The sequence below is a fragment of the Hyperolius riggenbachi genome, chromosome 4 (genome assembly GCF_040937935.1).
Source record: "Hyperolius riggenbachi isolate aHypRig1 chromosome 4, aHypRig1.pri, whole genome shotgun sequence".
NCBI lineage: Eukaryota > Metazoa > Chordata > Amphibia > Anura > Hyperoliidae > Hyperolius > Hyperolius riggenbachi.
Window position 1 is genome coordinate 308,470,068 of NC_090649.1, and position 13,312 is coordinate 308,483,379.

The 13,312-nt window shown below is 42.1% G+C and overlaps 1 protein-coding gene across 3 annotated transcripts in view; it reads right to left on the reverse strand.

The window, feature by feature from the left end:
• MAP3K5 (mitogen-activated protein kinase kinase kinase 5) overlaps positions 1-13,312 on the reverse strand; it is a 272,639-nt gene that overhangs the window by 113,384 nt on the left and 145,943 nt on the right. For all 3 annotated transcript variants that reach the window (XM_068231644.1, XM_068231643.1, XM_068231642.1), the window contains exons 9-10: positions 9,614-9,773; positions 2,918-3,071 (exon numbers count right to left, since the gene is read on the reverse strand). In XM_068231644.1, coding sequence (XP_068087745.1) covers positions 2,918-3,071; positions 9,614-9,773 — 314 coding nt within the window. The remainder of the gene's footprint in view (positions 1-2,917; positions 3,072-9,613; positions 9,774-13,312) is intronic.

Below are 13,312 nucleotides of genomic sequence, written 5' to 3' on the forward strand. Positions count from 1 at the left end.
GGGGCACAACTGGCTACCTATTCTGTGGACATATACCCCTGCCTACATACACTGGGGACATATACCTCTGACTACATATACTGGGGACATATACCCCTGCCTACATATACTGGGGACATATACACCTGCCTACATATACTGGGGACATATACCCCTGGCTACATATACTGGGCACATATACCCTTGCCTACATACACTGGGGACATATACCCCTGGCTACATATACTGGGCACATATACCCCTGCCTACATACACTGGGGACATATACCTCTGACTACATATACTGGGGACATATACCCCTGCCTACATATACTGGGGACATATACACCTGCCTACATATACTGGGGACATATACCCCTGCCTACATATACAGGGGACATATACCCCCTGCCTACATATACTGGGGACATATACCCCTGCCTACATATACTGGGGACATATACCCCTGGCTACATATACTGGAGACATATACCCCTGCCTACAGATACTGGGGACATATACCCGTGCCTGCATATACTGGGGACATATACCCCTGCCTATATACTGAGGACATATACCCATACCTACAGATACTGGGGACATATACCCCTGCCTACAGATACTGGGGACATATACCCCCGCCTACATATACTGGGGACATATACCCCTGTCTACAGATACTGGGGACATATACCCCTGCCTACATATACTGGGGACATATACCCCCCGACTACATATACAGGGCACATATACCCCTGCCTACAGATACTGGGGACATATACCTCTGACTACATATACTGGGGACATATACCTCTGGCTATATATACTGGGCACATATACCCCTGCCTACATATACTGGGCACATATACCTCTAAAAACATGTACTGGGCACATATACCCCTGCCTACATATTCTGGAGACATATACCTCTGGCTTCATATACTGGGGACATATACCTCTGGCTACATATACCCCTGACTACATATACTGGGCACATATACCCCTGCCTACATATACTGGAGACATATACCTCTGGCTACATATACTGGGCACATATACCCCTGACTATATATACTGGGCACATATAACCCTGACTATATATACTGGGCACATATAACCCTGACTATATATACTGGGCACATATAACCCTGGCTACATATACTGGGCACATATACCTCTGGCTACATATACTGGGGACATATACCCCTGCCTACATATACTGGGGACATATACCCCTGCCTACATATACTGGGGACATATACCCCTGGCTACATATACTGGAGACATATACCCCTGCCTACAGATACTGGGGACATATACCCGTGCCTACATATACTGGGGACATATACCCCTGCCTATATACTGAGGACATATACCCATACCTACAGATACTGGGGACATATACCCCTGCCTACAGATACTGGGGACATATACCCCCGCCTACATATACTGGGGACATATACCCCTGTCTACAGATACTGGGGACATATACCCCTGCCTACATATTCTGGAGACATATACCTCTGGCTTCATATACTGGGGACATATACCTCTGGCTACATATACCCCTGACTACATATACTGGGCACATATACCCCTGCCTACATATACTGGAGACATATACCTCTGGCTACATATACTGGGCACATATACCCCTGACTATATATACTGGGCACATATACCCCTGACTATATATACTGGGCACATATAACCCTGGCTACATATACTGGGCACATATACCTCTGGCTACATATACTGGGGACATATACCCCTGCCTACATATACTGGGCACATACGGTATACCCTTGGCTACCTGTTCTGTGGACATCTCAACCCCTGGCTACCTGTTTTGGGGACATCTCTACCCCTGGCTACCTGTTCTGGGGACATCTATACCGCTGGCCACCTATTCTGGGGACACCTATAGACCTGGGGCTACCTATTTTTGGGGAACCACTGCTGTCAGATTAAGTGTATTTTGCTCTGATCGGATCTGACCAAAGTGAGATCTGTCGGCTGCACATACATAAAGTGGCCTTGTGGTTCCACATCTGCCACTTTGCTGCCTCCATCGCTGCTCCCCTAGTGTGATTGTGCTCTCTATGCATGCATTTATACTTTACCCGTCTGCTGTCACCCGCCTCGGTGCCCATGTGTCTTCATCTTCCTCCATTTGCATCTCACACACTGTCAGTGTATAGCACATGGCGCCACACATGCGCCACATGCTATGCACAAGCAGTGTATGATGCTCAAATGGAGGAAGCGGAAGACCGATAGGCACTGCAGCGGGCAACAGTGGACAGGTAGAGTATAAATGCACGTACGAGGGGCAGCAACGGAGGTTCCGTTGTGTTCGTCCCGATATCATATACCGCCACGGCCCGAGATATACCAGCATGTCCAATCAATACATGGAACCAATTTCGACCCAAAATTGCTTGCATCGTCAATCAGGCATGCTCTTGACAGCACCGATTTTCATTCGATAATTATCAAATCGGATGGTCGATCGGCTGCCAAGTCGAGTGCTGCATGGACACCATAGGACTCCTTACTCATTTGCCAGTTGTGTATAACGGACTCAGAACAAATAAGTGTTTTAATAATTTACTTCTGTATATTGATGGAAGTCTTCAGGCTTTTCTCCGAGAAGTTTTTTGTTTGAGGAATCTTGTCATGAGATACTGTATATATGTATTTTTTTTGTGATGGGGAAGGGCGTTAGCTAGATGTGCCTTTTGTGTGTGTTCCCTAGTGGCTATATACACTGGTTTTGAACATCTGGCTACAGGTCATGACCATTTGTTGCAGCATAAACAAAAGACATTAACAAATTAACAACAAAAACAAAAGACGTAAATACACAGTATTATTTTGGAGAAATATGTTCTAGTTACATTATTTTTGGCTAATCAAATGTCTGTTTTCAACTTACTGGAAATCGTACCACAGAAACATCTGAATTTGTGGATTCAACTAAAAAGTCCATCCAAAAATCGACAAGCTCCTGTTTGGGCGTAGGTTTCTCTACGTATGGTTTCTTAAACTTCTGGTATATCAAAATGGTCTCTACAACAGAATTTAAGTACCTAGAAACAAGAATTATTAAAATAAATAATAGTATTCAAGGAACCTAGATTTTTGCATACATTTTTCAACAACCCCATACTTTTCCTTCCAAAATGTGGAAAACAGCATAATCCGCAGATAAGCCTACCCTCCTACTTGAATAGCAAGCAGATGAGAAATTTAGAAAAGAAGCTGAACAGCCAGATGTGCCCCAAAACAGTATTAGATAGTCAGAGGTGCCCCCCAGTACAGAAAGCCAGTGGCACCTTTTTCAGTATAGGTAGCTGGAGTTGTCCCCCAGTATAAGTAGTCAGTGGTAGCCTCCAGCATAGGTAGTCAAAAGTGTGTCCTTCAGTATAGGTGCTCAGTGGTAGCTCCTCCCTGCATAGGTAGCCAAAGGTGTCCCACTCAGTATAGATAGTAATAGCTTACCCTGTATATGTAGCCAAAGGTATCTCCCTCACTATAGGAAGTGGTCTCTAAAGCTCTCTACAGTTGCTAATTCCATGCGGTCCACAGGCCGTAGCTACAATGCAGCATGCAGGGGCCAACTTGTGTCACTGCTCTGCTTCCCCCTTTGCTTGGCTGTAGGTTACTAGTCCCTGCTGTAGCAGCCAAAGAATTAGCAGCCCCCACTATGTCAGTAACAGCCACTGATTAGCAGCTGTCACTGTGCTATCTACACGCGGTATATGGTTCATTTCCCATGGAAATTTTTTATTTGACAAAGTGTCACAGGCATAGTGTATAACGGTAATCAGCAAACATGGTGTTTAATTTTGCTACTTTGGTCCCCAAGCACCCTCAAATAATGGCAATAAGGCCCTTTGTCTGAGGTGTGTGTGTGTGTGTGTGTGTGTGTGTGTGTATATATAATATATATATACACATATATATATACACATATATACACACATACACACACACACATATACATATCTATATATACAGTTCCCACAAACACTCCAGAGACAAGCTGCTTACTTATTTGCTTTCTCCCCAGACAAGCCCTGGACTGTGGAAGGGTCATTAGATTACAGTACAAGACCCGCTGAGATACAGAAACAGTTGTTTGGTGTACTCTTGAAATAATATGCAATTGATAATACTGGTTGTAACTAGGACTAGAAGTGGGAGAAAAGGAATTGCAGTTATTACTGAGCAGAAGCAATTTTGCTATAAATCCGTAGTAACCATACAACACAATTCTTGTGAGAGGCTAGGAGAGGGATTTATAATCATGCATATCTGCCTAGGTTAGCAGGATTTCAATTAAAATGCTGGTTAGAAGATAATTTGAAATGTTGACATAGTTTATCACATGCATAATCCCGAGGAGGCTTTATTTACAGTAGGCAGACTCAGTTACAAATGTTGGCTGAAATCTGGATATGTATCCGGGCATATTAACAAAACAGTTCTTGATGACATATCACATGATGACATATCACATGATGACATATCACATGATGACATATCACATGATGACATGTGATTATACGGAGCTGACTTATAACCAACACTTTATTTCCAAAGATTTAAAGCAGACCTGAACTATGAACTTCCTCTCTGCTCTAAAAGATAATCAACAGCATAATAGTCTTTAAAGAAAAAAAACATTTCATTGTTACAGCTGATACAAATCCTGCAATAAATCTGCAGTGTGTCTACTTCCTGCTTTCCTGGAAGCAGACATAGGGTTAACATCCCGTGTTTTCAAATTAGTGGCTTTGCTGAGGCAACAGAGATTCCTGAGCTGACACAGCTGAGAGACCAAATTGCAGTTGTGATTAGTCACAGATGAGGGGGAATTAAGCAAGGTGCATTTCTCTATGTTTTCCTTTTGTCCTGTGTAAGGGTTCAGGTCAGCCATATAAGATAACAACACCACAAAGTTTGGGAATCTACAGGTGCCCATTAACGGTACAATTTTTATCATCAGATGTTATCCTTTAATGCGATTTGTATGATCGAATTGTACAGAAACTGCAATTTGTGGCAAATATAAAGGTAAAACGTGTCTATGGTCAATTGGGTCAGAAAATGTAATCGATCCGAATGTTGGATTTTACGATCAAATTGAAAGAGAGAAAACGCCCTAATCAACCTGAATATAGGAACAATCGATGATTACCTTCCGAGTCGAAAGACTGAGTCGAAAGACTTGGAAAGAATCGAAAGACTTCATCTGATTAAAAAATTTGTACAGTTAATCGCCACCTTTACTCTTTGCATAAACACCTTCCAAGGTGCTGAAACGCTCACAGCAGAGAGCTACTTAGGCCTCGTTCACATTACACGCGTTGCCGACCGTATTTCGGCAACGCGTGTGGGAGGCATAGTGGAGTAGACTGCATTGTCTGATGATCACACTGCATGTGTTGTGGACACATGCTGCACTCATTTTTGCTCAAACACATGGCTGTCTCATTCACTACAGTGAGTGGGAATCAGCCACGCAACGCATGCAAATGCATATGGCGTGCGATCGTACATGTTGCATTCCGAATCCGATCGCACAGCCATCTCCATTTGATAATGTAAACAAAGTGTTGAAAAGTTAAAGCAATGTAGAGAAGCACTCCTCTTGCTTGTATTGTGATGTGCCCAGGCAGCCTGTCAGTACTACAGGCTATCTTCTGTAACAAACTGGAAAGCCGGCACCATCGGTATTATATGCTCTTTTAGGTTTATTCAATCATAAGCTGCTCATTACAGCGACGTTTCGGAATCAACATCCTTTTTCAAGCTAAGCAGCGTACAAAATGACATATACAGAAATATCATGCATTTCTATACTGACATACATGGATAATGGGCCAATCGTGGCCATGTATACTCACAGCCAATATGAGAGGTCCATTGTCTATCGGACCTGATGGGGAACTACAATGCCCACTACTCATTGGTCGCCATAATCAAAGACATCCCCCTCCAGGCCGCCCTATAGTAGCAGGGGTGGATTCGGTATTTGCCCCTGTTGCTAAATATTTAGATAGGATTCTGAGACCGTTTGTTTTTGGACAAAAATCATATTTACGAGACACACAAATGTTTCTTAATATTATCCAAAATATGGAACCTATAGTGGGAGAATGGCTTTTGGTAACTATGGATGTGGAAAGCCTCTACACCTCCATCCCTCATGATGGAGGTGTAGAGACAGTGAGATATATGTTGGAGACAGCATCAGATTTCTCTAGTGATCAAATTGGCTTTATCTGTACATTATTGGAGCTGATCTTGAGAAACAATTATTTTCGCTTTGGAGAACAATTTTTTGTACAAAGAAAAAATATCGTTTTTGGACACTATGGTTTGTAGAGTAAATGATAGGTTGATTACTGACCTATACGTCAAACCAACAGATGTTAATTCATTATTACATTATGACAGTTTTCATCCGCAGGTGACAAAAAATGCAATTCCAATGAGCCAATTCAAGAGGGTACAAACAATAGTGTCAGATGATGTGCAGAGAGATATTAGACTTAATGAGATCCAAGATAAATTTCTGTTGAGGGGTTATCCCAAGGAGATTATAGATGAAACGAGGATTAGGATACAGGATAGCCACATGGGACGACAACGTAGGAATGTCTCGGGACGCATCCCGTTTGTGTCAAGATTTAACACAGAAAGCAACAATATAGCTAAAATAATTAAAAAACATTGGCACTTACTTTCGGATACTTTCCCTGACATTCATGAATTTAAAAATATTCCATTGTTCTCCTTTAAAAAGGCCCCTACCTTAAGGGATAAGTTGGTTCATGCGGATATAGGTAGAGCTGATTCGGTCCGGCGTGGATTGACCCGCAAGGGCACCTTTCCGTGCCTTAACTGTGTGCATTGTAGTTCAGTGATCAAGGGGGATGAAATTTGTCATCCCTATAGAGGCACAAAATTTAAGATTAGAGGGTGTCACACATGTGACTCCTCCCATGTTGTATATGCTTTGAAGTGCCCTTGTGGGTTGATTTACGTTGGACAGACTATACAAAAGATTAAAAAACGTCTCTCCTCGCATAAACATGCGATTAGAGAGAAATTACGGTAGTTGAACAATCAGTTCCATTTCATTTTGTACAGATGGGTCATAATGTGAGTCAACTTAGATACCAAATATTAGAACAAGTGTTTCCACCGAGGAGGGGAGGTAATCTTCTAAAACAACTTCTATTTAGAGAGGCTTGGTGGATTAAGAAGTTAGATACAATGGAACCTAGGGGATTAAATAGGGAGCTAGACTTGACCCCATTTATGTAGGATTTTGTATCCATGTGGCACTGAATGTCCTCATCATTGTTTATGTTTATTTTTGTGATTTTTTATTGTTTATTTTTATTTTTATCTTTATTTTTTAATTTTTATTTTTTAATTTTAATTTATTTTTATTTATTATATTAATTTTATTTTTGCTTTAATTATTCTTTATATTATATATTAATTAATATGTACTTCCTCCATCTAAAAGGCACAAACTTGGGCTTCCGATTATGTGCACACTACAATGGCCTATGCGGTTGGGCGTGGTGTATCTCCCCGGTTACATCTCGATGCGGGGAGATGGGACACTTCCGCAAACATCGCCGTCATGGTAGGCGGTGGGCATGGTGTACGTCTTCCCCGCATTGGTCGCATGGCTGGCGGAGGGTGGTGCCGCCCCCTCCAGCTCCCGCCACCACAGTTCCCCATCAAGTCCACTTGTGACGGAGATGGGTGGAGCGGTGACGGAATACCCATGCGCACATACCGGGTAGATGCACTTCGCCCTGACACGCATTCTTCCGCTAGTGGAGAGAGGGGGGATGTCTTTGATTATGGCGACCAATGAGTAGTGGGCATTGTAGTTCCCCATCAGGTCCGATAGACAATGGACCTCTCATATTGGCTGTGAGTATACATGGCCACGATTGGCCCATTATCCATGTATGTCAGTATAGAAATGCATGATATTTCTGTATATGTCATTTTGTACGCTGCTTAGCTTGAAAAAGGATGTTGATTCTGAAACGTCGCTGTAATGAGCAGCTTATGATTGAATAAACCTAAAAGAGCATATAATACCGATGGTGCCGGCTTTCCAGTTTGTTAACAAAGTGTTGAAAATGCACTTCCATCATGACGTCCATTCTGGAGGTAGTTTTGTGCAAAATATTTTAACAAAAATAATAGCATGCTTGTTCTTTATAGCTAGACAAAATATTGTCCGCTTTACCAAATAAAGAAATACTAAGAATAGGAATCTACATAATGCATCAACCAAACAGTGTTATTAACTACTATAGCTATACTATACTATAAGATGCAGTGAAAAGGATTAGGTCATTTTCTAGTGAACACAAACACACCTCCTTAATATCCTTAAAGGATACTTCAATCTATAAAATAAAACGTTCACTTACCTGGTGCTTATTCCAGTCCCTAGCAGTCTGTTAGGTCCCACGGTGCAGTTCCACTCTGAGCCAGGCCTTCACTCTCCCCTCCGTAAAAGGGCAACCCGCAGCTGGATCAAGAACGTCTATGTATCTACAGACGTGCCGCACACCTCTTGTGATCGCACTTCTGTTGCTGGGAGCGCCCTGCGCTTGTGCAGCTCAGAGAGAAATGAGCTATGCAAACGCAGAGCACAAGAGGCGCACCCACACCTGCATGTCATCAAGAGGAGGTCAGTGCAATGGATCAGGAGATTTGGGTTACGGGATCAGCAGGGCATCTACTAGACGGCAATACCCATATCAGTAATCGGCGCCCAGGTGATGAGATGGGTGTCCAATGCGGTACTCCTAGCTGATCAGGAAGGGATTAAATAGAGGAGCTAGTAGTCTTATTTTGTAGACGATCAAGTAAAAATAATTGTTATTTGGGCGCTATGGGTTAGTGTTAGGTATTGGGAAGGCGAGGTTATTGGTAGCCAGTAGGAAGCGGGGTTAGTGTTAGGCACTAATAGTGGAGGGGAGAGAATGAGTGCCAGGTAAGTGTATAGTAAAATAAAGGTAATTTAAATTACCAATATTTTTACTAGCAGCACCATTCAGGCCCCAACTCACGTAGTTGCTCTCCTACACAACTCAAGTGGAGGGGTGCTGATCTATAGGGACACATATCAATACTTCTGTGGTGGAGGAGCACAGCTTAGAAGTAAAGAAAATGTGGCATGGTAGGTATGTATTAAACAACTGCACTTTAAGCCAAGTTCGCCATGGTGTCTGAAAGGGCAAGAATATTTTTTTTTAGTGTACCATTTAAAAAAATAATAATTATAGGCTCCTGCTTTAATGTGTGTCACACTGTTTATTGGACTTAAGTTTTGCTATAATGCAGCATATAGCATAGCGTATAGCAGCCATGACCAGAGGGTAGAGCTGGGACCTCTGGTACAGGATATTTTACCAATCATGCACTGGGGTATTTAGTGCATTGGCATTTTTCCTACCAAGAACCTTGGAATTCCTTATGAGGACATCCAGTTTTAACAAGGAATGAATATCGAACAATGTACCAAGAGAAATATTTGCAGACATTTATGTCTTTAACAAAGAAAGAGATAGCAACATACCATGCAGGTGTCTTCAGTTTGAAAAGTCTCTCTGCCGCCTGGATAACTTTTGTTTGGTCATTCGCCAGCACACTCGCCCCCATATAGTAGCCAACGTCCCAGTAACTCTGCACCTTTTCCAGGTTTCCCTTTTTACCTAGTAGGCTGCTAATTTTCACTCCTGTTTAAACAGAATAAAGATCAATAATGTCTACAAGTATAAAACTCCTTGACAGGTTAAAAAATTCTATAGTCCGTAAAAAGGAGTACTAACTCATAAGTAAAACAACATGTTTCTAGGGCTATGTATGTTACAGTTTAATGTGGACCTGAACTCTTGCACAGAACAGAAGGGAAGCATAGAGAAATGCACCCTGTATATGTGTGTGTGTGTGTGTGTGTGTGTGTGTGTGTGTGTGTGTGTGTGTGTGTGTGTGTGTGTGTGTGTGTGTGTGTGTGTGTGTGTGTGGTGTGTGTGGTGTGTGGTGTGTGCGCGCGTGCGCGGTGTGTGCGGTGTGTGCGTGTGTGCGGTGTGTGTGGTGTGCGCGTGTGTGTGTGTGTGTATGTATGTATGTATGTATATATATATATATATATATATATATGTATATATATATGTATATGTGTATGTATGTATATATATATATATATATATATATATATATATATATATATATATATATATCGCGAGAGAGAGAGCGAGAGAGAGAGTTTGTTTAGTGTTTAGCCTCTGTAATTCACCCTCATCTGTGATTAATCTCAAATTGTAATTTGATCTTGCAGCTCTGTCAGCTGACTGCCACAGAACAGGTAATTGGTAAACACAGGATGTTAATCTCCTATGAAAGCAGGAATTAGACACACTGCAGATTTATTGCAGGATCTTTATCAGCAGTAACAAAGAAATGTTTTTTCTTTAAAAGGTTAGTATGTTGTTGCTTATCTTTTAGAGCAGAGAGGAAGTTCTGAGTTCGGGTCCGCTTTAATGACTGGTTCAGGTCAGTGCACCATGTAGCCTATAAATTATCTACCCAATTAAAGTTTGTTATCTGTGGGCTGCTGATAAACCACTCCATCTTAAGGTCCGTACACACACCTCTTTGATAGATGTAGCCAGTGAAAATAATGCCTGGTGTCCCATAATGGAGGAGAACGTTGCATAGCTAAACAGCCTATGTTAAGCATCACTGAGAGAGAGAGGCTACATACCAATATATAGATATAGTGTTTATAATGCTGAAACCATAAAAGTGGGTAACCTGAATAATTTACTGCATTGTACCATATGGAACTACAGTGCCTCTAATACCTTTGGGGAACTAAATAGCTGAAATATAATAATATTTTTTTTGCTTAAAACAAATGTATTAATCCGCCCCTCCGATGTTGCAGAGCAGCAGGAACCAGCCTGCCAGTCTCTGTACAGTACAAGGCTGCCACAGGTGATTTATAAGCACTCAAGAAAAGCAAGACGCTGGCAGAGGCCATCTCAGCCTCTGGGAAAGCTCAGCAGCTGTCAGCATTTCAGCTTCATGTCACCTTACCATTCAGACAGCACAGCTTCCAGTCACCAGCAACTACATCCAGTTTTTTTCCTGTGCCACATATTTAGGCACTTTGAAGGTCTTTAGCTTCTTTTTTCCTTTGTTAGGGGTAAATGGTCAAAAGCAGGTCTGCTAGCAACCTCAAATAGAAAAGTACTGCCAACCTGTATAGTATTAAGGTGGTTTTGTAATTTTCATCTGGCACAATTCCTTGTTTCCGCTTTATACCTGGATTCAAGCCAGTTGACTGTTACTGTGTTGATGTGATGTAAACACTACACAGGGGACCGTAGTAACTGGTATGGATGGGAATAACAGCCAGACTTTAAACTTATGAAAATGTAGACTGCTCAGTATACTTATATGCAAAACTTCAGTACCTACCAGTAAAAACATGTACATTATAAAACACAGGTCGGCACGCATTTAGAACTTTTTGGATTCCAGTACAGTAAGTTGTAAAAAAAAAAAAAAAAAAAAAAAAATATAGTTTTTTTATCTGTACAAATGAGGCAGTGAAAAAGAAAGTCGAATTTAGCCCCATATCTTGAAAAGAATATAGAAGGCAAAACACTTATCTGATTGAAGAAAAGATGTTGATCACTTTTAAGGGCCCATTTCCACTACACACCATCCAAACTGCATTCAATTTAAGTGAATGGGACCATGTCCACTGACTCTGAATTTTCAGTCGTGATACGATGCGTAGCGGTGCGGTTAAATTTATGGATAGCATGCTGCAGATTTTCGCAGTTGGCATGTGGGTCCCATAGGGATTATATTGACCCGCACTGGTATGCATCGCGGCACGACTGGACGTGCTTGTGGGTGAATGCAGTGCGGCAATCGCACCGTGGCAATGCGGCCAGTGAAAACGGATCCTTAGTGATGAAAATGTAAAGGGTCAGTACTTCTGTTTGTTTTGCAATTGAACAAAGCTGATTTTACATCAGACTGTTATGGCTGTTTTGCAAATGAACAAAGTTGATTTTACATCAGACTGTTATGGCTGTTGTTTAGAATTTAGTCTTAAAAATTCAGATCTTACGTTGAAAATAAAAATACACCTGCTATTTACCATTAGTACAGTACATACAATTAATTATCTCAAAAGTTTATTTTCAGTTCATATTTGCATTAAGAACCAAAGCACTTTTCTCTCAATGCTCACCCTGTGATCACTATGATTGGCTCACAGCAATCACCGGGTCAGAAGCCAATGACACTGGATCCTGATCAGTATATCCTACTCAGCTGCGATTGTGCAATGTCACAGTGGGAGTGTGTGAAGCCAGCAATGTTAAATCTTTGCCGTGTTAGGATTAAAAATCCATAAACACGGCATAGATTCAACTATGTGCAGTCTGGACGTGGTTAATAATACCATGGAGAGGATGGCAAAATCATGCATATGGTCGGGGCATCAAAAAATGTCATCTTGGGTCTGACTGCTTTACATTATATCTACATATGGTGCATCCCATATGCACAGGTGGAGGTCTTAGTAAAGGGGGCCCCTACACTTAACGATATTCCTGCCGATATACAGCAGATTTGATCACTGTGATCGAATTTGCTGTGAAATCGTTGCGCTGACGCTGACCGAACGATCGATTTCCGTCCGAAATCAATTGTTCCCGTCGACCTGTCCGTGCGGAAGATTTTGCTCGATCGCCGGCGGGTCGGGAGTGTGTCGATAGCGGCGTTCGAATGTCCGACGACTGACGCTAGCGGCAATACATTACCTGTTCCGCCGGCGTGTGTCCCCGCGGTCACTTTTCCACGCTGGGCTCCGGCTGGCTTCACTTACTTCCTATCCCGACAAGAAGTTGAAACAGTAGACCGCCCTCTACTGTTTAAACTTCCCCCGAAAGAAAGTAAAGTGAAGCTGGAGCCCTGGAGCCAAGCGTGGAGAAGAGACCGTGGCAGCTCCACAGATTGTGAATCGGTTTCATAGTGAAATCAACTCAAAATCTGTTTGCAGTGTAGGCAGCCAATAGATCCCTCTTTGATCAGATTCGATCACAGAAGGATCTATCTGCTGGTTGATCTGGTGGCAATTGACCAGTGTATGGCAGCCTTAAGAGTTGTTTGTTGATAGCTTTGTGCTCTTACTACACCCAGCTCACACTACGTTTTTACCAATCTATAGTCATGCTATATGCATGTTCTGTGT